The following is a 26,315-nucleotide window of genomic DNA, read 5'->3' on the forward strand; positions in this document are numbered from 1 at the left end:
ACCATTACCACTATTTCTGCTTCTGTACCTTCGCTTGCTAACCCATGAGGAGATGGAAAAATACCAGCAGACTTTCTATAGACACTCTGTAACCACACATCCCCCTCCCAGAATTGAACCTTACAGAATGGCTGCCCCTGGACCCCTCCCCCGGCTCTGGGCCAAGAGATAACAGCCATCTGACGCCAGAGAAACTCCCACCCGGAATTGGACGTAACAGAATGGCTGCTCCCAGACTCCCCATCCGGCTCTGGGCCGAGAGATAACAACCATCTGGTGCCCCACGGCTTGACAGGAAGACCCTGGTCAATCCTGAGGTGACACATACCCTAGGGGCGCCAACTCAGCAGTTTGAAGAATGACCCTTTGTTTGAAGAGCCCTTTGCCCTAACCAATAAACCGTTCCCAGCCTTTTCCCGCTCTCTAGCGCGCCAGTCATATTATAGAGTTCCTTTTTGATTTTCCCGCGGTATGTGGTGATTTGTTACAAGATACTATGATGTATGCGAAGTCCCTGCCTCCCCAAAAATAGTGTATAAAAAGTGTTGTGATCCTGAGCTCGGGACCTCTTAGCATCACCGGCCACGAGTGCGTGGAGGTCCGGGTTCGAACTCGTAATAAATGACCCTTGCTGTTTGGCATTGACTCTGGACTCTGGTGGTCGTCTTTGGGGGGTCTCGAAATTTGGGCACAACAAGGTCATGATCCCAGGGTGCTGGGATCGGGCCCTGCGTCGGGCTCTCTGCTCAGCAGGGAGCCTGCTTCCTCCTCTCTCTGCCTGCCTCTCTGCCTACTTGTGATCTCTGTCTGTCAAATAAATAAAATCTTTAAAAAAATAAAAAATTTTTTAAAATGCCGGTATCGTACAACTTTCTATATTTCCATAAAAAAACACTAAATTATACAATTTTAATTGTGTGGCATATGACTTATACCTCAATAAAGCAGTTAAAATGTACTAGCAGATTAGTCCAAATGTATTGCTCCTGAGAACCAGAATAAGAGACAACCAGTTCCTGAGGTTTAAGGCACTCACGGGATGGGCCACAATGCACTGCTTCACGTGTGCCAAGCCAGCGAACACCTTGGAAGGCAGGAGGCAAGACGTTGAGCTGCTCAAGACAACTTTATCGTCAACGATTTGATCTAACTGTGCGAAAATCTTCTTCTTCAGCTCCAGGTTTTCCGGAACACATTCCTGAAAGGGACATATTCAAATTACGATTCATGATACCGCACTCAGGCCGCAAGCAAAGCATGTGTCATGTTTGATTCATTCCCCAAATGAACCAATCAGAAAACTACTAACAATATTTAAGAGCAAAACAAAAAGCCTCCGAAAAACGCAGCCAAATCTCCATAACTCTGGAAACTGGGTGACGTGTATATGGGAGCTATATTTTCTCATTTTTGCATGGGTCTGAGCATTCCCATAAGGCAATCTGCCAAGTCCATGGGGGTGGACACGCTAACACCCTTGGCGAAATGCTACAAACAGCAATAGTAGTCAACACCACTTATTTTCCCTATCTGTCCTGACCAACGGATCAACTTATCTTCAAGGAAAAATCTTATCTTCACGAAAGGAACGAACATGTTACATCCATAATTCCCAAAAGACTTCTTGAACATCCATTTCTAAAGGGAAATCCTTTTGAAAAGGACCTTTGTTTCTAAAAATCTAAAATTACTTTAATAGGGGCATGGGAAGAGGACAGAAGAGCAAATTTGGATTAAGTGCTGCAGATAACACTGCTCTGAAATTCTAATCACGCACAAAGCCAGGGCAGGGGGAGATGACATTCTCAAACATCCAAGTGCGGGCCCAAAGGTGAGGCCTGTTCCTGGGAATGTGATACACGCAATGGGGACTAACCTGCTACAGAAGGAAGCAGAGCAGGAGAAGGATACTCAAGCTGCTCCAGAGCTAGAAATACTAGAGGCGCCCCTACCCTCCTGCCACCAACTCCCCTGGGGAACCACACAGCGGTCACTCCTACCCGAGACAGGTCACGGCTTACCTGGAGGCAAGAGGCCTTGCAGGGAGGTTTCATGAATTTATAGGATAATGGTCTCTGTATGGTTGGGTAATCATCAGCATTAGAAACCTAACTGGGTGCTTGTAAAAAATGCAGATTCTCAGACCCTCATCCCAGACCTGCTGAATCAGTCCCTGAGGGTGGGGTCCAGATATCTGTATTTCTATCAAATACTTTGATGATTGTTGTTCCAACTCAAGTTTGAGACCCACTAGTCTGAGGTGTGGATCTAAAGCATGGGTCACCTCTACTCTCGATGTGACATGGTACCAAATATATTCTTGAGAATCTCTTCACTCTGATGTCAGAGTTCTGTCCTACCCTCCTCCCCCCAGCTACTCAGGGACCAACCAAGGATGTCCCGAGTAATGTGTTAGCACTGTGGTAGGAGAAATGGTATAAACACCAGCAGGTAACCAAAAGTGTGTAAAAGTGAACATGCGATGCTGAAGGATTCCTAGTAATTATATGAGAATCACCCCTCAAAAATATAGAAAATATATTCAAGTTTGATCTAATAATACCTAATGACAAACTCCATTTGTATATCCTCTACAAGATTTAAAAAGTTTTACTCTGAGGGTAGGGAGTCAATATTGTATTTATTTATACTTTTTAAAAAATATAATCAAACTATGTGAAATTTTATTAAGAACAAAAGGTCGTGTAAGCGTCACATCTCAAAGACAGGGGGAAAAAATGGAGTCATTTAAGAACTGTAAAGGCCATTGTATTAAATCCCCTTATCAAAAGGGGGAGGAAAATAAAGCTACAGTAGCTGGCTGGTTGTACTGAGTAATTCCTGGATCAGTTAAGTCAGCAAGTTGGGTTAAGTTTAAATGGAGCCTTGTAGTAAAGCCAGAGACTAAGAATGATGCAGATACAGTTTAAACTAATAAAAGAGTCCTCATGAATAGCCTTATTGTGAGCCTGTCATGCAGATTCCCCCCTGAAATTCTATGCCTTTCTTCAGATCATTTGATTATCAAAGAGGCAAGAAAACTTGAACCAGAGGAAACCCAAACCTGCTACAATTATGTAAGGGTTTTTTAATGGCACATTTGCTTGAAGTTTTGTTGTTGTTGTTGATAGTAACAACTGTGTTCAGTTTGGTGGGCCAGGGTTATAATGCCTCTGTCCATGTCAAGGCTTGAGTTCATTTCCTTGCTATTCATTAGGGAGCTAATACACCTTGTCTAAGAAATGAATTCTGAAATGCTGTTAAATCAGGACCTTCATCACTTGTGGTTGATTGCAAAGCTAAGAGACGCTGGGAGGAAGGGCTGAGAAAGGTACCAAATGGTGAGACAATTGAGAACCTAAATGCAAAGCAACCTCACTCTGTGAACTATAGCAATGTGACCAAGTGACAACTCAGCCAGTGCCTTCTCAACGCAACCCCACCTGGTACATCCAAAGGAGTTCACCCATCTCAGGCAGTATCACACAGTGAAAAGGCAAGGCTAAGTTAAACACTCCTTTTTCCCTTGCCTTCTTGAAAGTAAGATACTGAATGATGGTATTATAGGGATAATTTTTAATTCTAACTTACTTATACTTTGAAAGGTAAATCATTTATAAATTTTGGTGTTTTGTTATTAGTCAGTTACCCATGAGGGCATTTAACTCATTAGGAATGTTCTAGAAAAGCAGCATGGCCATGGCAAGTCAGTGTGCTGGATAATTCCCTGGCAAAGTTTATAAGAACTCTCTTCTGAAGTTTACAATACACATTTTCCAAAACAAATATTTTCATGGGGAAAATGAAATTTCACTGATTTTTTTTAAAAAAATCAATTCAGGCATTTTAGATAGGTGTCCTGTTGCTAGAAAATCTACATTTGTTAATGCAAAACATCTGGAAGCAATCTTCAATGTGTTTTCCAGAAAGAAAGTAAAACAAAATTAGACCTCAATACTTTAAGTATTTTACATGCAAAGCAATTCTATTAGACATAGGGAAAGACACAGCAAGAAAAGAAAGGTGAGCTAAAACCCACTGCAATCACGGCAGAAGGAAATTCATTCTTAAACTTAAGATGGAAGTAATATGCATTACGAAGTCTGTTAGCGCTAATTTTATCTATTCACATTTTCATTATTGCAGACACTAAACTCTACAGTGCCCTAAAAAGAGGCTTATTATTTTCTTTAACATCAAAATAAAGTTTTTAAAAGCATCTTACAAACACTAAACAGAGTTTATAATAATCTAAAACAAATCATACCCAATCTAGAGAGAACTTTCCAAAGTAAAAATCAGCGTAGACCATATTTAGGAACGTTACTTCCTGGGGTTTGGGTGTTAAGGTTACCAGAATTATTGCTGTTTGCTTTAAATAGCAGTCCTTTCTGTGGGTGCCCACAGAGGGTGGACAAGGAGCTGAAGTGGCACCTGTATCAACTGCTATCCTGAGGATGAGTCTATTCCCATCCTCATTCCAATGCTATTTCTAGTACCTTACATGAAATCATTTATTTAGAACTGGGTTAAAATACTTGCCATGAAAAAAATACAATTAAAAATATTTCATTTAAGCCTGCAAATAGCATATAGTTTTACTGCATTTCTAAATACTACTTCTCATGAGGAAGACTCAGGATTTTTAATACAAAATTTTTACTTAACAAAGTATTGAGAATAGCATAAAACATAAAATAGTAAGGCATGAAGATTTTTTTTTTTTTTTAGATTTTATTTATTTGAGAGAGACAGAGAGAGCACAAGCTGGGAAGGGGCAGAGGGAGAGAATAAACTGACTCCTTTCTGAGCACAGAGCCCAAAGCTGGGCAATCTCAGGACCCCAAGATCATAACCTGGGCTGAAATCAGATGCCTAAATAAGCCACCCAGATGCCCCAAGGAATGAATTTTTAAGGAGAAAAATGAAAGATAAATGAGTTGATGTGAAGGATATCACATCAATCTCTGAGACCACTTATTACCAATGAAGACTATCTGTAAATTCAGGGTGACAAATCTGAGAAGACTGCATAAATTATTTTTTTATATGACTATGGTTTTGCCTCCATATCAAACACACATATAATGCATTTCCATCAGGGAATCTCTATGATGCAGCAATTCTCAAAGCAGCAGAGAACAGGGAGAGGGTCTATATGTGAGATTTGGAGGAAAAAAAAACATAGAAATTAAAATATGATGCTTTTTTTAGTAATAATTGGACTAGATATTTTTAGCCCAAATACTTTGTCACTGCAATGAGTAAAACAACAAATTCCATTCAACATATTTTGTTGGATGACAACCACTGTTTTATAAAAACGTTCTCGTTTTTGAAAACTCAAGTTTTATAGTATCACAAAGCTACTTTCACTTGTCACCATGTATATGTTCAACTATAAAATAATTTTACAGTACTTTGACAGAAATAGCATCATCAGAGCCATCTGTATCTTAACTCTATCTGTCCAGAGGAGAAACTAAAAAGTCAAAATTTATAGGTATGACTAAAACAGTTATTTATTCTTCAAATTTCTTTAATAAAAAAAGTCTAAAATATCAACAAGTCAAGCATCCAATTTAAGAAGTCAGAAATAGAACACAATAGATCCAAAGAAAAATAAAGAGTATAATAAAGATGGCATAAACCAATCAAACAGAATTAGAGTTTCTCAAAACTTAGTCCCAGACTATTCTCTTCTCACCTAAATTCTCTCCCTAGGGAATCCAAACCAAGCCCACAGCTTAACTCACCAATCTAAAGACTTAACTCACACTTTTATTTCTCCTTCACAAACTATCTTCACATGAATACTTCAAAGGCACCTCAAATTTATCTGATCCCTCTTCTAGTACTAGCCGGCATATAAATTTTCCAGTTTAGAAAGAAAAACCTTAATGATCCTTGATCATTAAGGAACCTCATGATCCACAGGGAAGTAACATTACAATTCCAGTCCCCTGCCTACAAAACCACTTCGTTTACGCTACTAACTTTCATTATTTTGTAAAGTATTTGTTTTGTTTTTGTAAAATGTTTCTAAAGCATCAAATTTATGTGATTAAAAAAATTTATAATCAGCGATGTTAAGATTTAGTAGTCTAATACTAAGTAACAATATTTTAATGACTCCCTCCCTACTAGATGTCATAAAGCCATTCTCCCCAATATAATCCCATGAGCAAATCCAGAGTATATACTAAGGTACAAATGAGCACGATGCAAAATCCAAAACTAGGGAGGAAGTAAATTTTGTATTTCTATATTCTAAAAGTTTATATCTCACGTGCAAGAGAAAATGAACATACTAAGAGAACACGGTCCATCTTCTGAATTGACATTTTTTAAAATAGCTATATTTGGGTACACGTGCCCCTTTGGATCACTACGTTTATAGCAGCAATGTCCACAATAGCCCAACTATGGAAAGAACCTAGATGTCCATCAACAGATGAATGGATCAAGAAGATGTGGTATATATACACAATGGAATACTATGCAGCCATCAAAAGAAACGAAATCTTGCCATTTGCGACAACATGGATGGAACTAGAGCGTATCATGCTTAGCGAAATAGGTCAAGCGGAGAAAGACAACTATCATATGATCTCCCTCATATGAGTAAGTGGTGATGCAACATGGGGGCTTAAGTGGGTAGGAGAAGAATCCATGAAACAAGATGGGATAGGGAGGGAGACAAACCATAAGTGACTCTTAATCTCACGAAACAAACTGTGGGTTGCTGGGGGGAGGGGGGTTGGGGGGGTAGGATTATGGACATTGGGGAGGGTATGTGCTTTTGGGTAAATTGGAAGGGGAGGTGAACCATGAGAGACTATGGACTCTGAAAAACAATCTGAGGGGTTTGAAGTGGCGGGGGGGTGGGAGGTTGGGGGTACCAGGTGGTGGGTATTATAGAGGGCACGGATTGCATGGAGCACTGGGTGTGGTGAAAAAATAATGAATACTGTTTTTCTGAAAATAAATAAATTGGAAAAAAATGGCTATATTTGCACAAACACCATTACAACAAAACAGAATTCAAAGATGAAAGCTCCATGAGAGCAGGAATCTTAATTTTTACTTTATTGCTATATTCCCAGCTCTAAGAATAATGCCTGACAAAAAGAAGTTATTCAGTAAACATTTGTTTAATCAATGAATGAATGAATGAATGAATGAAAAATTCTGTGATGTAGTCAGTTTTATACGATACCCCACAAGCTCACCGAATACATATTTATTCTGCTTGATCATTATATTATTTTAGAGAAAATGTCTAAAGACGGCTGAAAGAATAAACACAAGACACCGCCCTGCTTTCTGGCACCCCATGGGGCAATCATACCCTTTCCTGGTCCTACACATTCAAAATAGAGTCCCATCTGCCATGGACTAAAGTTCTGTTCTCTTTCACTAAAGATTTGTTCTGATTTAGGAAGATACTCCATTCATGTCCAGGCATTTGTGTCTCTCCTTCTTCCCCAAATTCTGCAACAGCTTGAAGCCCTGAGGGTGAACTGATCTGTCTTCTTTCAGTATATATGTGATAGATGGACTCAGCTACTGCAACCTGTTCCATGCCGCCTCAGCAGGACGCTGCTACTACTGCTAACGCCCCTCCCATTATTCCGCTACTAGTCATGCTGCTAATCCCACAGATAGTATTCATACTAAATGAATAGTATTCGTCCAGTATTTTTTAATAGAAAAAAATTCTGTCACTTATATCTAATGCAATGACTCCCATTTAGTTTATAGTATAAATCATAACATTATGTCACAACCTACAGAAGCTTCTTTCCATATATGCATTTGTATACTAGTCTAGCAGTATTTTGGAATCTTGAAGAAAGCTAATACATGAAGTAGATCCACTGATGGGACCTTAGGAAAATAGAAGTCTGAAACTGGATGACAAGTTTCTGACTGTTAGCATTAACATCTGAGTGCAAATACACTTCTGATGAGGAACTAGTCTCTGCAGGGAACTTTTCTACTAAACAGAACAAGAAGGTGTACTCCCTGCTTTTCAAGAACCACATGTTTTAAGAAGCACATACGAAAACAGAAATCCATGCAAGTAGCTATATATAGAGCAGAAAATACGTACTCTGACAAAAGCAGGCAAAATGCCAATATGGCACCAAGCCAGAAGGTCACATTTTCCTGGTCAAACATGAGGATTACACACACTATACAGTCTTGGTCAAAATAGGAATACTAACATAGTATCACAAACTGCTCTTAAGTGGTATTGAGAGTAGGGGAACACATACTGGTAACAACAGAAGGAACATAAAAATATTTCTATTTGGTCCCCCAAAGGTCTTACTTACCAGCCATACCCCAGAACCTACCACTGGGGACAGAAGGAGCTATTCTCAACAAATTATTTGTAGAGAACATTCTACTTTTGATAATCGTACAAGTACTTGCTTGTTTTAGACAATCCTCCTGCTGAGAACAACTAAAAAAGCTTAAAACCTATAAAAAATAATCTGTTGGAAATAGTGAATAACTGCAAGGCCAAGATTCAGGTAATAGGGACACTTGGAGATATAAGCTTTATATATGGCTCCTCTTTAATCCTCAAAGCAACTGCTTATTTCAAAAGTAGAGACAAAATGGCTGAAATAAGAAGCAAGGCTTTGGTAGACTCATAGTGCTGAAGGAGAACTGGAGCTCAGGGCCTGGTAACTGCTCTAGGCTTCCAGCTGGCACCTTCAAGGGCTCTTCCTTGGAGTAACAGTGACCCATCTTCACAAGCCTGCACTCATCTCAACACATGATTAATTTAAAGAGATAAGCTCCTAGCCTAGCTTCTCTGGAGAACAAAACCATAACCAGAGTCTTGGTTTTTCATAAGCAATGTCTCACATATAAACAAAGGAACAAAACAGATAGCAGAGAAGACCTGACTGAAAACAAAGAGAGAATACAGACTTTAGAAATAGACCCATAGGACATCCAGAGAATGGTGTTACCAGATATGAACTTTGATATAACTTATTAATATATTTAAGGAACTAAAAAATAACTGAAAAATTTTAGCATGTAAATAGTAACTATAAAAAGAATCAAGTAGAAACTCAACAACTGAAAAATACAATGAAAACTTTTAAAAGATGGTCTTAGCTGAAGAAATAATAATTTGGAAGCTACATCAGGATAAAATATCCAGACTGAAGCATGAAGAGACACTGGGAGGGGAAATATAGAAAAGAGCATAGGAAAAACACATGGAAATGTTGAAGAGTTCTAACATACAGGTAAATGCAGTTCTAGAAAGAAATGGGGTTTGAGAGAGAGAATGAAACAGAAAGGGGGGGGTTGAAGCAATATATAAAGAAAGAACCAATTTCCAAAACTGATTTAAGAGTTATAATAAAGTGATTATGACAATATGGACACTCACAGAATGAGACACTATAACCATTAAAGCAAGGGAGCTTACTTCTCAATATTGAATGAAATAGTAAAGTACACAAGACACATTAGGTGAATAAAGAATATACTAGTCTCCCCTACACCTATAAAATAAGTGTACATAAAATATTTGGAAGGAAATATACAAAATGGTAATAGGGACTCCATCTCTGGGCAGTAAGAGTACTAATGATTTTCTTTATTCTTTTATAAATTTTCCTATTTTCTGTAATTACCACAAATTACTTATATAATCAGAAGAATGTTAAAGGATATGACTTTGCATCATAATAAGATAAAAAATATGTCCAGATATACTTGGAAAGAATAGAAATACACACACAAATGTACTATCAAGATTATAATCTTAGAGCAATCAAAAAGCTATTTTTTTCTCAATTATTTCAAGTTTTTACATTAACTTTAAGGCAAGACAAGGTTTAATGAGAGTATCAAGAATTAAAAAGAATCTGAGATTTTTACCCTATATGGAAGTTAACAAGGTTGCCTGCCATAGTTTAACAAACGCTCACGGAAAACATGGGTCTCTCGGGTCAGAAATAAAGGACAATATTACAGGTTATCAAACAGCATGAGCTTCATGTTCATAGTAGTCCTCCTTATCCCCAAGTCCCAAGGGGGTAATGTGAAGAGAACCAACTGGATCTGGGTTTGTGTCCCAACTGAGGACTATGAGCTTATTAGGAATCACAAATCCCTCACAACTGACCATAAGCAAACCCACCTGACCAATGCCCCAGAAGGTGACAGCAAACAAAACTGCCCTTTGATCCAGAAGGAGACACTCTGTCTTCCAAGATGGTTAATTATACAAACATCCCTGAAAAGTTAGTCCAGAACAAAAGGGTCTGTTTTTCCCATGAGCACTGAAAAGAAAAAAAGATAATGAATCTCACAATAGGTGATAAGAAGTGTTGGCCCAGCCAAACTGTGGAAAGAACCAAGATGCCCTTCAGTGGACAAATGGATAAGGAAGATGTGGTCCATATACACTATGGAGTATTATGCCTCCATCAGAAAGGATGAATACCCAACTTTTGTAGCAACATGGACGGGACTGGAAGAGATTATGCTGAGTGAAATAAGTCAAGCAGAGAGAGTCAATTATCTTATGGTTTCACTTATTTGTGGAGCATAACAAATAGCATGGAGGACATGGGGAGATGGAGAGGAGAAGGGAGTTGAGGGAAATTGGAAGGGGAGGTGAACCATGAGAGACTATGGACTCTGAAAAACAACCTGAGGGTTTTGAAGGGGTGGGAGGTGGGAGGTTGGGGGAACTAGGTGGTAGGTAATAGGGAGGCACGTATTGCATGGAGCACTGGGTGTGGTGCAAAAAACAATGAATACTGTTACGCTGAAAAGAAATTTAATAAATAAATAAATAAATAAAATCTTAAAAAAAAAAGAAGTTGGCCCAAGGATGAATTTAACAATAATCTAAAATTCTGTAGTAGTCCTAAACCTCTAGATAAGAAAGGAAAAGTTACTTTCCCACTGAAGATTTTGAAGGGTTTCTCTAGCACTAACTACCCCCAAATTAAAAGCTCTACTCAATCCAAACTCTTCTTGGTAAAAACAGTTAATGAGAACACACACCCTACCAACAGGTATATGTTTAGTCAGAGACTTTATTAACAAAGTTGCAATCCTTCCTCATTTGAAAAGAAAAAAGACTGAAGCCATGAGTCACAGCTTTAAATTAAAAGAGAATGAATCCTATTTTAAGAATTGAGAGCCTAGGCATAAGGAGGAGCTGTCAGCAGCTTTTGTCACCGTCTTGGTCATCAGTTGATTCACTGGTCTGGCTAGTTTTACCTTTTCTGCTCATTGAGGAGGCCACTTCTCTTAGGAAAGAAGAGCCCCTCTTCATTCAAACATGTGAAAGGACAGTGAGAGTACCAAGCAGAGTGAGTCTTTTTCCCTCATTTTACTCAGCTCTCTATGTCATTCAAAATTGAAGAAAAAGATTTACCATTTTTGGTATAAACAATAGTAAAGTAACAGCCATTCTAATCTTGCATATAGCTTCAAAGAAACAGCATATAGCTTCTTGTATCTCACTATTGTATTAAGTTAGACAATATTTTTGGCTAAAGACCTCTAGGAAGCCAGCTCAAAGATAGGACCAACTACCTAGATCATAAAGTCCACACATCTATGCACTGTTTAATCCAAAAACAGTGTCAGGAGGATTCCTTCTTATTCCTATGATAGGACAGCTAAATATTGCTTACTAAGTACTTAAAAAAAAAAAAAGTCCTTCCTCAAGTCTATATTTATGCTAAAATGATTTAACCAGCAACTTAAATTTTCTGTTCCGTGTTGCAACAGCTTCTGGTGTTAAGAAGAGCCTGACAGGTTTCCTCCTGTTCAGGACAGCTGACAGACAAGCCTACAAGTGCCAGATGAGACCCACTAAATTTCCAGTTCACTTAGGACTACAATCAGTAGACATAAGGTTTTTGAAGTTCAAATGTCCACAGGAAAAATTTAAGGGAAATAATTGGAAACAATTGTGATTCAACATTTGACTCATTCAGTATGTGAATAAATACATTTTAATTCACTTAACAGACTGGAGACAATAGTATGATAACCTACCATTGCCAAAAACCCATTTTATGTTGGGTGTAGGAAACTGAAATAAAAATCCTTATCCCTAGGGGATGAACAGGCATAGATGCTGAGAGAGAGAGAGCGCTAAGGGCACTGAGGAAGCCACATTCCCAAGCGCCAGAAACATAATGCCTGCCTAAGATGAAGGCCTAACCTGAACCACAAGAAACGCCACTCGCACTACTCCCCATCACTAAGCTAGCAAGTGTAAAGTAACAAGTAACAGAAGAATACTTCTGGGAGAGGACCACAATGAGAATATAGAAGAAGATCCTCTCCGAGGGCAGGGCAAAGGGAAGACTAAAAGGTAAAGTGAAGATACTGACAGGAAAAAACCTTGGGCCAATCAGTCAATCTTTTTTTTTTTTTTTAAGATTTTATTTATTTGTCAGAGAGAGAGAGAGCACAAGCAGGCAAAGTGGCAGACAGAGGCAGAGAGAGAAGCAGGCTCCCCACTGAGCAAGGAGCCCGATGCAGGACTCGATCCCAGGACCCTGGGATCATGACCTGAGCTGAAGGCAGCAGCTTAACCAACTGAGCCACCCAGGCATCCACAACCAGTCTTAATCTTAAACACAAGGTATTACTGAGGAATTTAAAACCAGTAGTGTACCAATAGTGACCACAGCAATTATAGACCTTAAATCTTGATGAACTCCTAAACAGATTAACTCAAATCCCCACTGTAAACGCCTCAAAGAAGGAAAGGTATGTCAAATCCTGGGCATAAAAACTGTTTACCTCAGTCACTACTGTCCTACTCAAGACTTCTGGCTTTCCAAAACAAAGATTTGTGAGGCATACAAAATAGTGCACACCCCAGAGATGAAGTGATCATTGGGACCAGACTACAATATGATTCAGATAGTGTCATATCTGACAGTGAATTTAAAATAACTACAATTAATATGTGAAAGACTCTAATGTAAAGTATGGATGTGCAAAATCACATGGGTAATTTTTAGCAGAGAAATGGAAACAACAAAAAAGCATCAAAGAGAATATTAAAAATGAAAGAGTAACAGAAAACACCTTTGACCGGTTCACTAACAGACTGAGAACAGTTGAGGAAAGAATCTGTGAACTTAAAGATGAGTCAAGGGGAATTATCCAAAATGAAGTAACAAAGAGAAAAAAGACTGAGAAGAACATACAGAGCATCCAAGACCTGTAGGAAAAATATTAAATGATTAAACACTTGTGCAACTGGAATCCTGAAAGAGACAGGAAAAAAATGAAAGAAATAATGACTGAGACTATTCCAAAAACTAATAAAAATCACTAAATCATATGACCAAGAAGCTCAGAGAATACATTGCAGGACAAATAATTCTCCTTCCCCTAGACTCCCACAGATGTAGGTATAGTATATTTAAATAGCTGAACTTGCTGAAGATGAAGAGAAATACTGAAGAAAGTCAGAGAAAAAAGTCACATAACATATACCAGAACAAAGATAAAATTGCAAAAGACTTTATGAGAGATCATCCAAGGTAGACAATAATGGACTAACATCTTTAAGTGCTAGAAGGAAAAAAAAAAAAAAACCAAACCTGTCGACCCAGAGTTCTATACCCAGAAAATTATCTTTCAAAAATGAAGGGAAAAAGAACTTTACTGAGTATATTAGCAGAAGGAAAGGAAAAGTGAATTGGGGGAAATTGGAGGAGGAGACGAACCATGAGACACTTACAGACTCTGAGAAATAAACTGAGGGTTTTGGAGGGGAGAGGGGTAGGAGGTTAAGTGAGCTTGGTGGTGGGTATTAAGGAGGGCATGTATTGCATGGTGCACTGAGTGTGGTACATAAACAATGAATATTGGAACACTGAAAAAATAAAATAAGAATTAAAAATTTAAAAATTTTTAAAAACTTTACTGAGGAAAAACAACTCAGGGAATTCATTCCCATCAGACCTAGTCTATAATCATTTTTAAAGGAAAGTTTACAGAAAGGAGAAAAACAGATACCAGAGTGAAAACTGGATTACACAAAGAAACAAATAACACTGGAAATGGAATAAATGCTATAAATTTCCCTCTAATTACTACCTTCACTGCAACCTACAGATTTTAATAATCAGTGTTTTCATTTTCATTTAGTTCAAAATATTTTAAAATTTCTCTTGAAATTTTTTTCCTGGATCAATGTGTTATTTAGAAATGTATTGATTATCTATGTACTTGGGGATTTTCCAGTTATCTTTCTGTTACTCATTTCTAGTTTAATTTCATTGTGGTAGGACAGCAGACATTTCATGATTTCTATTGTTTTACATTTGTTAAAGTGTGTTTTATGGCCGATCATATGACCTACTCTAATAAATGGTCAGGTCTTCCCATTTCAGCATGGTTCCCATGGTGGTTTCCACTCATGAGTCTCTGCTTCAGTGAGCTGTGACTCCCTGTATCTGTTTCTCCAATCCTGCAGTTTTCCCTGTGTTTTTCTTTCTCTTATATATACATGAAGAGTGTTGATTTTTCAGTCTGTTCAGCTTTTTTCTTGTTGGTAGGATGGAGTGGCAACTTCCAAGCTCCTTACATGTGATCTAGAAACTGGAAGTCCTAGCAATGCATTGTAAATGTGCATGTAAAAGTAAAGGCAGACCAACGATTGTACAGTATATTGATGCAGTATAACATTAAAATGTAACCTTTGATTAAAGATCTATATCTTAAATCCTATAAGTAATAAATCAATAATGGAGATAAAATAGCATCAAAAAATATTAAGTTAACACAATCAACACAAGAGCAGGAAAAAAATAATAAATGGAAGAAAAAGAAAATGGCTAAGAAAATGATATCTTTTAAGTCATCTGTATCAGAAATCACATTACATGTGAATGGTCTAAACACGGCAGCTGGGACACCTGAGGGGCTCGGTAGTTAAGCGCCTGCCTTTGGCTCAGGTCATGATCCCAGGGTCCTGGATCAAGGCCCACATCAGGCTCCCTGCTCCACGGGAAGCCTGTTCTCCCTCTTCCACCCCCCTTGCTTGTGTTCCCTCTCTCACTGTGTCTCTGTCAAAAAAAAATAAATACAACCTTTTAAATAAAACAAAACAAAACAAAACAAAATAAACAAGCCAATTAAAGTCAGAGATTGTCAGATTGGATAAAAAATCAAGATCCAACTCTAAACTATCTAGAATCTATTTATAGACTTAGATAGAGTAGAAGTAAAAGAGTGAAAAAACATATTCCCAGCAAACACTAATGAAAGAAACTGGTATTCGTGATATTAATATCCAAAAAGCAGATCTGAGAATAAGAAATACCATCAGGGATAAAAATGGGCATTTTATAATGATAATTATTATTATAATTATATATAAAAATTATTAAATTTTTCAAGAATATATAATAATCTTAAATGTTTATATACCTAATAACAGAGCTACAAAATACACTAAGTAAAAACTTAAAGGAAAAACAGACAAATGCAGGGCGCCTTGGGTGGCTCAGTTGTTAAGTGTCTGCCTTCAGCTCAGGCCATGATCCCACTGGGATGGAGGCCCGCATCAGGCTAGGGAGCCTGCTTGGCAGGAATCCTGCTTCTCCCCCTCCAGCTCCCCCTGCTTGTGTTCCCTCCGCCATTGTGTCTCTGTCAAACAAATAAATAAAATCTTAAAAAAAAAATAGACAAATGCACAATTATTATGGGAAGCCTCAATAGTTCTCTCTCCAAATAAGCAGACAGAAAATAAGTAAGGATTTAGCAGATCTGAATAACATTATCAATCAATTGATCTACTTGACTTTTCGAGACCAATCATCCAACAACAGATAAATGCATACTTTTTTCCTGGTGCACCTGGAGTATTCACCAAGGCAGATCATATTCTGGACCATGAAACAAATGTCAAATTTAAAATGACAGTAATCCTACAAAATATGTTCTCTGACATAACGCAAGTAAAGTAGAAATCAACAACAGAAAAATATATGGGAAATTTCCCAAATGTTTGGAAATTAAACAAGCACTTCTAAATAATCCACATATCAAAGTGGAATTCTCATGAGAAATTAGAAAATATTTGAGTTTGATGAAAATGGAAACACAATATTTGAAATTCATTAGATTCAGCTAACAGAGCTGTAAGTGAAACTTATAACATCAAATTTTTACTTTAATAAAAAAGAAAGGTCTCAAAACTTTAATATATATACCTCTACTTAAGAAAATAGAACAAAAGCAAATTAAATCCAAAGAAAGCAGAAGGAAGGAATAATAAAAATAGGGGAAGAGTATGCAACTGATGAATCACTAAATTCTACTCTTGAAACAAATAATACTCTATTAATGTTAACTACCTGGGATTTAAATTTTAAAAAATATTAGAAGAAAAAATGAATTAAAAATACCCAAAAAAGGGCGCCTGGATGGCTCAGTGGGTTAAAGCCTCTGTCTTTGGCTCAGGTCATGGTCCTGGGGTCCTGGGATCGAGCCCCACATCGGACTCTCTGCTCAGCAGGGAGCCTGCTCCCTCCTCTCTCTCTGCCTGCCTCTCTGCCTGCTTGTGATCTGTGTCACAAGATCTTTAAAAAAATATAAAAAAATAGGAGGAAAAATCAATGAAATTGAAAACAGAAAAACAACAGAGAAAAAAACAATGAAATCAAAGTTGTGTATTTTGGGGGGAAATTAAAATTGATAAAATTTAAGGCTGACTGGTCAATTTAAAAAAAGAGAATACATAAATTTATAATAACAGGGATGAAAGAGGGTAGCTCACTACTGGTCCTATAGTCATTAAAAGATAGTACTAGAAGTCCTAGCCTCAGCAATTAGACAACAAAAGGAAATTAAAGGCATCCAAATCAGCAAAGAAGAAGTCAAATTATCACTCTTCGCAGATGATATGATACTCTATATGGAAAACCCAAAAGACTCCACTCCAAAACTGCTAGAACTTGTACAGGAATTCAGTAAAGTGTCAGGATATAAGATCAATGCACAGAAATCAGTTGCATTTCTCTACACCAACAACAAGACAGAAGAAAGAGAAATTAAGGAGTCAATCCCATTTACAATTGCACCCCAAACCATAAGATACCTAGGAATAAACCTAACCAAAGAGGCACAGAATCTCTACTCAGAAAACTATAAAGTACTCATGAAAGAAATTGAGGAAGACACAAAGAAATGGAAAAGTGTTCCATGCTCCTGGATTGGAAGAATAAATATTGTGAAAATGTCTATGCTACCTAAAGCAATCTACACATTTAATGCAATTCCTATCAAAGTACCATCCATCTTTTTCAAAGAAATGGAACAAATAATTTTAAAATTTATATGGAACCAGAAAAGACCTCGAATAGCCAAAGGGATATTGAAAAACAAAGCCAAAGTTGGTGGCATCACAATTCCAGACTTCAAGCTTTATTACAAAGCTGTCGTCATCAAGACAGCATGGTACTGGCACAAAAACAGACACATAGACCAATGGAACAGAATAGAGAGCCCAGAAATAGACCCTCAACTCTATGGTCAACTAATCTTCGACAAAGCAGGAAAGAATGTCCAATGGAAAAAAGACAGCCTCTTCAATAAATGGTGTTGGGAAAATTGGACAGCCACGTGCAGAAAAATGAAATTGGACCATTTCCTTACACCACACACAAAAATAGATTCAAAATGGATTAAGGACCTCAATGTGAGAAAGGAATCCATCAAAATCCTTGAGGAGACACAGGCAGCAACCTCTTCGACCTCAGCCGCAGCAACATCTTCCTAGGAACATCGCCAAAGGCAAGGGAAGCAAGGGCAAAAATGAACTTTTGGGATTTCATCAAAATCAAAAGCTTTTGCACAGCAAAGGAAACAGTTAACAAAACCAAAAGACAACTGACAGAATGGGAGAAGATATTTGCAAACGACATATCAGATAAAGGACTAGTGTCCAAAATCTATAAAGAACTTAACAAACTCAACACCCAAAGAACAAATAATCCAATCAAGAAATGGGCAGAGGACATGAACAGACGTTTCTGCAAAGAAGACATCCAGATGGGCAACAGACACATGAAAAAGTGCTCCATATCACTCGGCATCAGGGAAATACAAATCAAAACCACAATGAGATATCACCTCACACCAGTCAGAATGGCTAAAATCAACAAGTCAGGAAATGACAGATGCTGGCGAGGATGCGGAGAAAGGGGAACCCTCCTACACTGTTGGTGGGAATGCAAGCTGGTGCAACCACTCTGGAAAACAGCATGGAGGTTCCTCAAAATGTTGAAAATAGAACTGCCCTATGACCCAGCAATTGCACTACTGGGAATTTACCCTAAAGATACAAACGTAGTGATCCAAAGGGGCACGTGCACCCGAATGTTTATAGCAGCAATGTCCACAATAGCCAAACTATGGAAAGAACCTAGATGTCCATCAACAGATGAATGGATCAAGAAGATGTGGTATATATACACAATGTACTATGCAGCCATCAAAAGAAACGAAATCTTGCCATTTGCGACAACATGGATGGAACTAGAGCGTATCATGCTTAGCGAAATAAGTCAAGCGGAGAAAGACAACTATCATATGATCTCCCTGATATGAGGGAGTGGTGATGCAACATGGGGGCTTAAGTGGGTAGGAGAAGAATCCATGAAACAAGATGGGATAGGGAGGGAGACAAACCATAAGTGACTCTTAATCTCACGAAACAAACTGTGGGTTGCTGGGGGGAGGGGGGTTGGGAGAAGGGGGGTAGGGTTATGGACATTGGGGAGGGTATGTGCTTTTGAGTAAATTGGAAGGGGAGGTGAACCATGAGAGACTATGGACTCTGAAAAACAATCTGAGGGGTTTGAAGTGGCGGGGGGGTGGGAGGTTGGGGTACCAGGTGGTGGGTATTGTGGAGGGCACGGCTTGCATGGAGCACTGGGTGTGGTGAAAAAATAATGAATACTGTTTTTCTGTAAATAAATAAATTGGAAAAAAAAAGAAAAGAAAAATAAAAGAATATTATAAACAATTCTTAATGCCAAGAAATCCTAAAGCTTAGATCAAATAAACCAATTACTTGAAAGACACAAACCACCAAAACAAAAGAATAAAACTCATGTGTTCATCTCTAAGATGTAAAAAATATCTGACAAAATTCAACATCCATTAATAAAATTAAAAAAGAACTCAGCAAATTGTCAATACAAGAAAACTCCTTTAATATGATAGAGGGAAACTACAAAATCCTATACTAGCAACATACTTAATGGTGAAAAACCAAAAACTTTTAAGATCAAGAAGGCAAGAATGTCTTGCCACTATTTCACATCATGTTGGAATGCCTAACCAGTGTAACAAGGCAAGAAAAAGACAAAAGGCAAATAAACAGAAGAATGAAACTGTTTCTAAATGAGACATGCACATTTACATGGAAGATCCCAAAGAATCTACGAAAAACTCCTAGAACTAGTAAATGAGTTCAGCAAGATAGCAGGATATAGATCAAGTCAACATAAAAAGAAAAACAACTATATGTCTATATTGTAGCAATGAAGAACTGAATTTTTTTAAGATTTATTTTATTATTTATTTGACAGACAGAGGTCACAAGTAGGCAGAGAGGCAGGCAGAGAGAGAGGAGGAAGCAGGCTCCCCTGCTGAGCAGAGAGCCCAATGCGGGGCTCGATCCCAGTACCCTGGGATCATGACCTGAGCTGAAGGCAGAGGCTTTAACCCACTGAGCCACCCAGGCGCCCAAGAACTGAATTTTTAAAAAAATTAAATACCATTTACAGTACCACACACACACAAAGAATTACTTAGGCATAAATCTAACAAAATACATTAGATATCTGTATGTTGAAAGCTATAAAATGTTGATAAAATAAATTAAAGAAGATATAAATAAAGTGGATAGATATACCATGTTTATGAATTGAGAGACTCAACAGTGTTAATATATTACTTCTCCTCAACCTGATTACTGATTCAACAAAATCCCTGTAGAAATTCTGAAGGTTGTTTTGTAATCAACAAACTACTTCTAAATATTATATGTTAAGGCAAGGGAACCAGGATAGCCAAAACAGTTCTGAAACGGAACAGAATTAGATGACACACTTTCTGATTTCAAAACTTGCTATAAAATTACAGTAATTTAGAGAAAGTAGGATGGGCACATACTGTTACATTGATACACGGGTCAATACAATATAAAAAAGCCCAGAGATGACAGATCCACATAAGCACAGACAGCGGGTTTTTCACAAAGTTGCAAAGGCAAGTCAACAGAGAAAACAACCAATGGTGTTCAACAAATGGTTCTGGTATGATTGGACTTTCCTTATGCAAAGAAATGAGCCTTGGTATCTATACCTTATACAAAATTAACTCAAAATGGATCATGGACAAAAATGTAAATTTTAAAACTACAGATGTTCTAGAATAATACAGAGAAGAAAATCTATGTGGCCTTGGATTAGGCAAAGAATTTTTAGAGCAAGATACCAATATCAGAAATGTGAAGGGAAAAAATTGATAAATTGGGCTTTCTTGAAACTAAAAACTTTTATTCTGGGACTGTTAAAAAAAATGAAGAAACAAATTACAGACTAGGAGAGGTATTTGTAAATTACATTTCTGAGAAAGAAGTTGTATCCAGAATATATAAAGACCTCCCTAATCTTGACAATAAGAAAATAATCTAATCTTTTTCAAAATAGGCAAAAGATCTAGACAGATACTTAATAAAAGAAGATATGGATGACAAACAAGCATGTGCAATGACCCTCAACATCATTAGTGATTAGGCAAGGCAAATTAAAGCCACAATGATATGCTGCTGTGTTTTGATTAGAATGGAAAAGAGGGGCACCTGGGAGGCTCAGTCAGTTAAGTGTTTGCCTTGGGCTCAGGTGATGATCCCGGGGTCCTGGAATTGAGCCCCACACTGGGCTCCTTGCACAGTTAGGGAATCTGCTTCTCCCTCTACCTCTGCCCCTGCTCTCCCTGCCCCCTGCTTGTGCCCATGCATGTGCACACTCTCTCAAATAAATGAAATCTTTTTAAAAAATAAATAAATAAAATAAAATTAGAATGGAAAAGAAAAAAAGACAATAGCAAGTGCTGACAAGGAAGCGGAACAACTGGAAATCTACACTGCTGGTGGGAATGCAGAATTACACAGTCACTTTGGAAAACAGTTTTGCAGTTTCTTATAAAGTTAAATCAATGCACAATCTCACTCTTAATAGAAATAAAACTAAACATGCATATAAGAGCCTATGTGATGTTCACAGCATCTTTATTAAAAAATCATCCCAAAATGGAAACAAATCAACTGCTTTTCAACTGATGAATGGGTAAATGAAACTATATAACCTTTCAAAGGATTACTCCTCCCCAACAAAAATAAATAAGCTGCTGATCACCACAGCAACATGAATGAAATTTAAACCCTTTCTGCTAAAGGAAAGAAGCTAAAAACCAAAAGGCTACAGATCATATGATTCTATTTACATGACCTTGGAGGGGGAAAGGAGACATGCAAATTATAGGGATAGAAAACAGATCAGCTATGGCCTTGACTAAGAAGTGACATCATGTAGGGGTGATGGAACTGTTCTGTAAGGAACCATGGGGGAAGATACAAAACTATATGTTGGTCAAAACCCACAGCACTATAAGTACCAACAAATGAATTTTTTTAATGCAAAATTTTTTTTTTAAATCATCCAGGATATGGAGGAGCCAAAATGAATTTCAGGCTGTGGCAAATGAATCCAACTATTTTACAAATCAATTACATAATTTCCCTGAGACAGGTGGGTAAGGAAGGAGCTGGCTTAAGTAACTTTAGGAAACTGTTTTTCCTGACTACTTTAAAGGACAAGAACCATGCAGAACACTATGCTGAAGTTGGCAGTTTGTCAGGTGTGGGCTAGCAGTTTTGAAACAACTTTGTATGCATACAGGGTTGAACAAATAAATATATCGCAGATAACGAGAGCGAGTATTTCACTGTCAAAGAACAGATAAAGAAACGGGAGGCTACGATGAACTAGTAGAGCTGGACGGATGTCAGAGGCATGATCATATGAACTTGTGATTTCTGTGTTTTTTTTTAAAACACATATATAACTAGATAGATACAGAAATAAAAATAGGTATGTGCATATATATGGGTTAGTATGCATATATTTCCTAGCTCTATCTACTGAGAAGGAGGGTAGCAATGGACACACTGAGTAGGCCGATCTTGCTTTCTGAATCAGTAGGGCCTGCAGCGGCCTTGTCCCCCTGATTCAGACCCACTGGCTCTCTGGCTTTGCTTCCTCCCTCTGTGTTATAGATGAGGTGGTCTTCAGGAAAACAAGATGGGATTGGGAGGGAAACAAACCATAAGACACTCTTAATCTTACAAAACAGACTGAGAGTTTCTGGGGGGAGGAGGAGTGTAGAGAGGGTGGTTGGGTTATGGACATTGGGGAGGGTATGTGCTATGGTGAGTGCTGTGAAGTGTGTAAGCCTGGTGATTCACAGACCTGTACACCTAGGGCAAATAAAACATTATATGTTAATAAAATAATTAATTAAAAAAACACATATATCCACACACACAAAAAAAGAAAAAAAATATCCTCAGGGTACGTAGGTGGCTCAGTTGGTTAACTGACTCTTGGTTTGGGCTCAGGTCATGATCTCAGGGTCATGAAATCAAGTCCCGAGTTGGACTCCACATTCAGCAGGGAGTCTGCTTGAGATTCTCTCCATCTCCCTCTGCCCTTCCACCCACTTGCACATGCACATGTGCTCTCTCTCTCTCTAAATAAAGAAAATCTTGGGAAAAAAAACCATTCTCTTTAAAATAGAGTTTGCTTCTTAAACCACACTTAAATAGTAAAATGAATCCTTTGATTTTTTTCAAAAGAATGTTGTAGGGCCATTGTTAGAAGACTTAGATAGGGCATATTAATAAGGACATAAAACGCCCATAATCCCACTACCCAAGACACCATTGCCCCATAATCTCAACACCTAAAATGTCATTGCTGTGTACGCTTTTCCCCAATGCATATTCTCATTTAAAACTAAACATTTTGGGCACTTGGGTGGCTCAGTGGGTTAAGCCTCTGCCTTCGGCTCAGGTCATGATCTCAGGGTCCTGGGATCAAGCCCCACATCGGGCTCTCTGCTCAGCAGGGAGCCTGCTTCCCCCTCTCTCTCTGCCTGCCTCTCTGCCTACTTGTGATCTCTCTCTCTCTCTGTCAAATAAATAAATAAAATCTTAAAAAAAAAAAACTAAACATTTTCTACAGTTTACAATATATATAATGAGATTCCATTTTTGTTACTATTCATATTATGTAAATCTGGGAAAATGATTAGAATATGATACAACAAAATCCTGGGCCATCATTTTCTCTGGACAGTCCTGGGTTATGTTTAATTGTCACTTCTTTCTTATACCTTCCCCTACTACCTAAAATTTGTAATAAAGATTGGATATAAAACTAATATTCCCTAAATCATGGTAAAAATAACAATTGATGGATGGATGGATGGATGGATGGATAGATAGATACATGGATGATATAGCAAAACAACCTGTTACTAGCCCCAGAGGAACAGTCTTTGAAAGAGGAGATTGTGCTAAGTGAAGTAAGTCAAGCAGAGAAAGTCAATTATCATATGGTTTCACTTACTTGTGGAGCATAAGGAATAACACAGAGGACATTGGGAGATGGAGCGGAGAAGTGAGGTGGGGGAAATCAGAGGGGGAGACAAACCATGAGAGACTGTGGACTCTGAAAAACAAACTGAGCGTTTTAGAGGAGAGGTGGGTAGGGAGATGGGTTGGTCTGGTGGTAGATATTAAGGAGGGCATGAATTACATGGAGCACTGGGCGTGGTGCATAAACAATGAATCTTGGAATACTGCATCAAAAACTAACGCATTTTATAGTGAATAACATAACACAATAATAAAAATAAAAATAATAATTAATTAAAAAATTTTTTAAAGGTGGCTAAGAAGATATAAAGGTTCTCAAAGGGAACTATAACTCTCAAAAAAGAATTAATTGTTTAAACCACTGTGACCAGAGGTCACATGTACTCACAACATGATGAAGAAAATCTGAACCACAATTTAAAAATCAGAAATAAAAAGTGTGATCTCTTGCCTGATTGGTTAAAGTGAAAACCAGCCAATACCAGATGTCCTTCCTGAGGATGAATGCCACTTGTCCCTTTTGGAAGGGACACCAGTTCACTGCTGCTCAATCTAACCAAGCTACCCTCATGTCACCAGCCAGGCCCCTGGAGGATTTGAGTTTCCCACCCCTGCTCTAAGCAAAGGGGACCAATCAACAGAATCAATCAGTTATTCATGTTGAAGAGAGTCCAAATCAACCCGTATATATGATTTAAAATATCCCTAAGAAATCTAAAGAAAATCAGAAGTTCTCATCACATATACATGAATACTGTTTTTACGAAAGTAAAATTTCTGTACCTCACTGCCTATTCACTTCCCAATTCTCCCTGTTCCACTTACCTACCACTCACACTCTTCCACCTCATCTCCACCCACACTTTATAACACGTTACTTCCTGTTCACCTTACCTTCACCTCTCGTCTTCTCTCCCATGACACAATATCTTATTCCCTCTCTTCTCTTCAAAATTCACCCACTGTAGACGTACGTATTCACCTCTCAGAATACCCTTCCTGTCTACCCCAGGTTCTCCTTCTCTTCTTAGCCAGCTACACTCCTATTATGTTCACCTGTGCCTACCCCATACTCTCCATGGCCTTTCTACACCCTCTTCTGTAACCCAGGACAGGAAAGTCATTCTCATGGAGGACAGACAGGTAAGGGACTCTCGGAAAAACCGGATGTGGGGGGAAGAAACTCCGCACCAGCAGAAGGCAGGCAGATAAAAGGGGATCGTGCCATTGTCAGTAGGAACGCTGTGGGGAGAAGGGCATCCTCTCCCGGCTCTTTGGCACAGGCTGCCAGGAGGATGCATGCAAAATATCCAAGGCTGCTTGCCCCCTTAGTTCACCAGAACCCTGGCAGGAGGTTTCCCGCTCCCAGTCCCAGCTCAAGATTTCTTCCTGCCCAGTCTCTGCCCACAGTTTCAGACCAGCTACAGACCATGGAGCCACAGAGAATTAGAGCATGTCTCCATCCACTGGGCCATAACCACACCTCCAGCAAGTCTGCACATAAGCCTTAGGCTGGGAACTTCTTCCTTGGCATTCTCCCTCAGCCCAAGGGTGTTCCTTACTGTTCTGTTTGATCTTCTCTTAGAAGGTAATCCCCTATCACTAGTTAATAATTTCTCCTATTAAGTTGTCCCTAGTCAAATGCTGATGTGGTTTCTGTCTCCTTGCAGGGCTCTGACTAACACACAGGGACTAGGCATGCTCACAGAACTCCCAGGCCTAAAACAAACGCTGCCACACCAAAATAATTCTCAAACCTCAATTTGTAAGACTTTGGGTGAATCTGAATGGTCTCTCTAAATTTGTGAGAACAGCTAATGTGGAAACGAGTCCAGACAAAATGCAACATCCATCTAATTCCAGGATAGCAATGCAAAAATAGGCCTAGGCCTAGAGCACTTACTTAACTAGAAATCTTAAATTTACTCGTAGAGTCAGGGAAAAAATGTGAAAATATGATAAATCCTGATGTATATATAACTAAGTATATAACCTCAGTCAACTCAGCTCCCCAGTCTGTAAAATGGGAATAACATACTCCCCATTCAAAAGCATGCAAGTGAGGCCACCCCTCCAAGTGCTGCACAAATGAGCTCATTTTCACACATTTCCTCACTTCTCATGAACCCCAGATGGTCATGGGCACCATTACTATTCTCCCTGTACACAGGGTGAAATCGAAGCACACAGAGATTGTACAAGCTGGTGGCTCAGGCCATCAGGGGTATCAAGGGGCAGAAGTGAGAGCTGGGCCAGGCAGTCTGCCCCCACAGCCAGACTCTCAACTTTATAAATATGGATTCAATCAATCCTAAAGGTCTTTGCCAAGAGTTACAGGAATATATGGTTTATTCATTTATTGACTAACCAGAGGAAGAAACCCTTAGCCCCAAACAGGTCAAGGGTTAGAAAAATACTTTATGTCCTTTAATCTAATTTGCACATTTTTCCCTTAATGTTTCTGAAATTAGAAGATGTCTTACAATCAGTAGCATTTTTGATATTATGTTAATATAGCACATTTACAAATACTCCATCTCAAATATAGTCT

General features: G+C 38.4%; 1 protein-coding gene across 2 annotated transcripts in view; it reads right to left on the minus strand.

The window, feature by feature from the left end:
• CRYL1 (crystallin lambda 1) overlaps positions 1 to 26,315 on the minus strand; it is a 156,468-nt gene that overhangs the window by 37,682 nt on the left and 92,471 nt on the right. For both annotated transcript variants that reach the window (XM_044249388.1, XM_044249389.1), the window contains one exon: positions 1,037 to 1,198. In XM_044249388.1, coding sequence (XP_044105323.1) covers positions 1,037 to 1,198 — 162 coding nt within the window. The remainder of the gene's footprint in view (positions 1 to 1,036; positions 1,199 to 26,315) is intronic.

Source organism: Neovison vison, chromosome 5 (genome assembly GCF_020171115.1).
Source record: "Neovison vison isolate M4711 chromosome 5, ASM_NN_V1, whole genome shotgun sequence".
Taxonomy (NCBI): Eukaryota; Metazoa; Chordata; class Mammalia; order Carnivora; family Mustelidae; genus Neogale; species Neogale vison.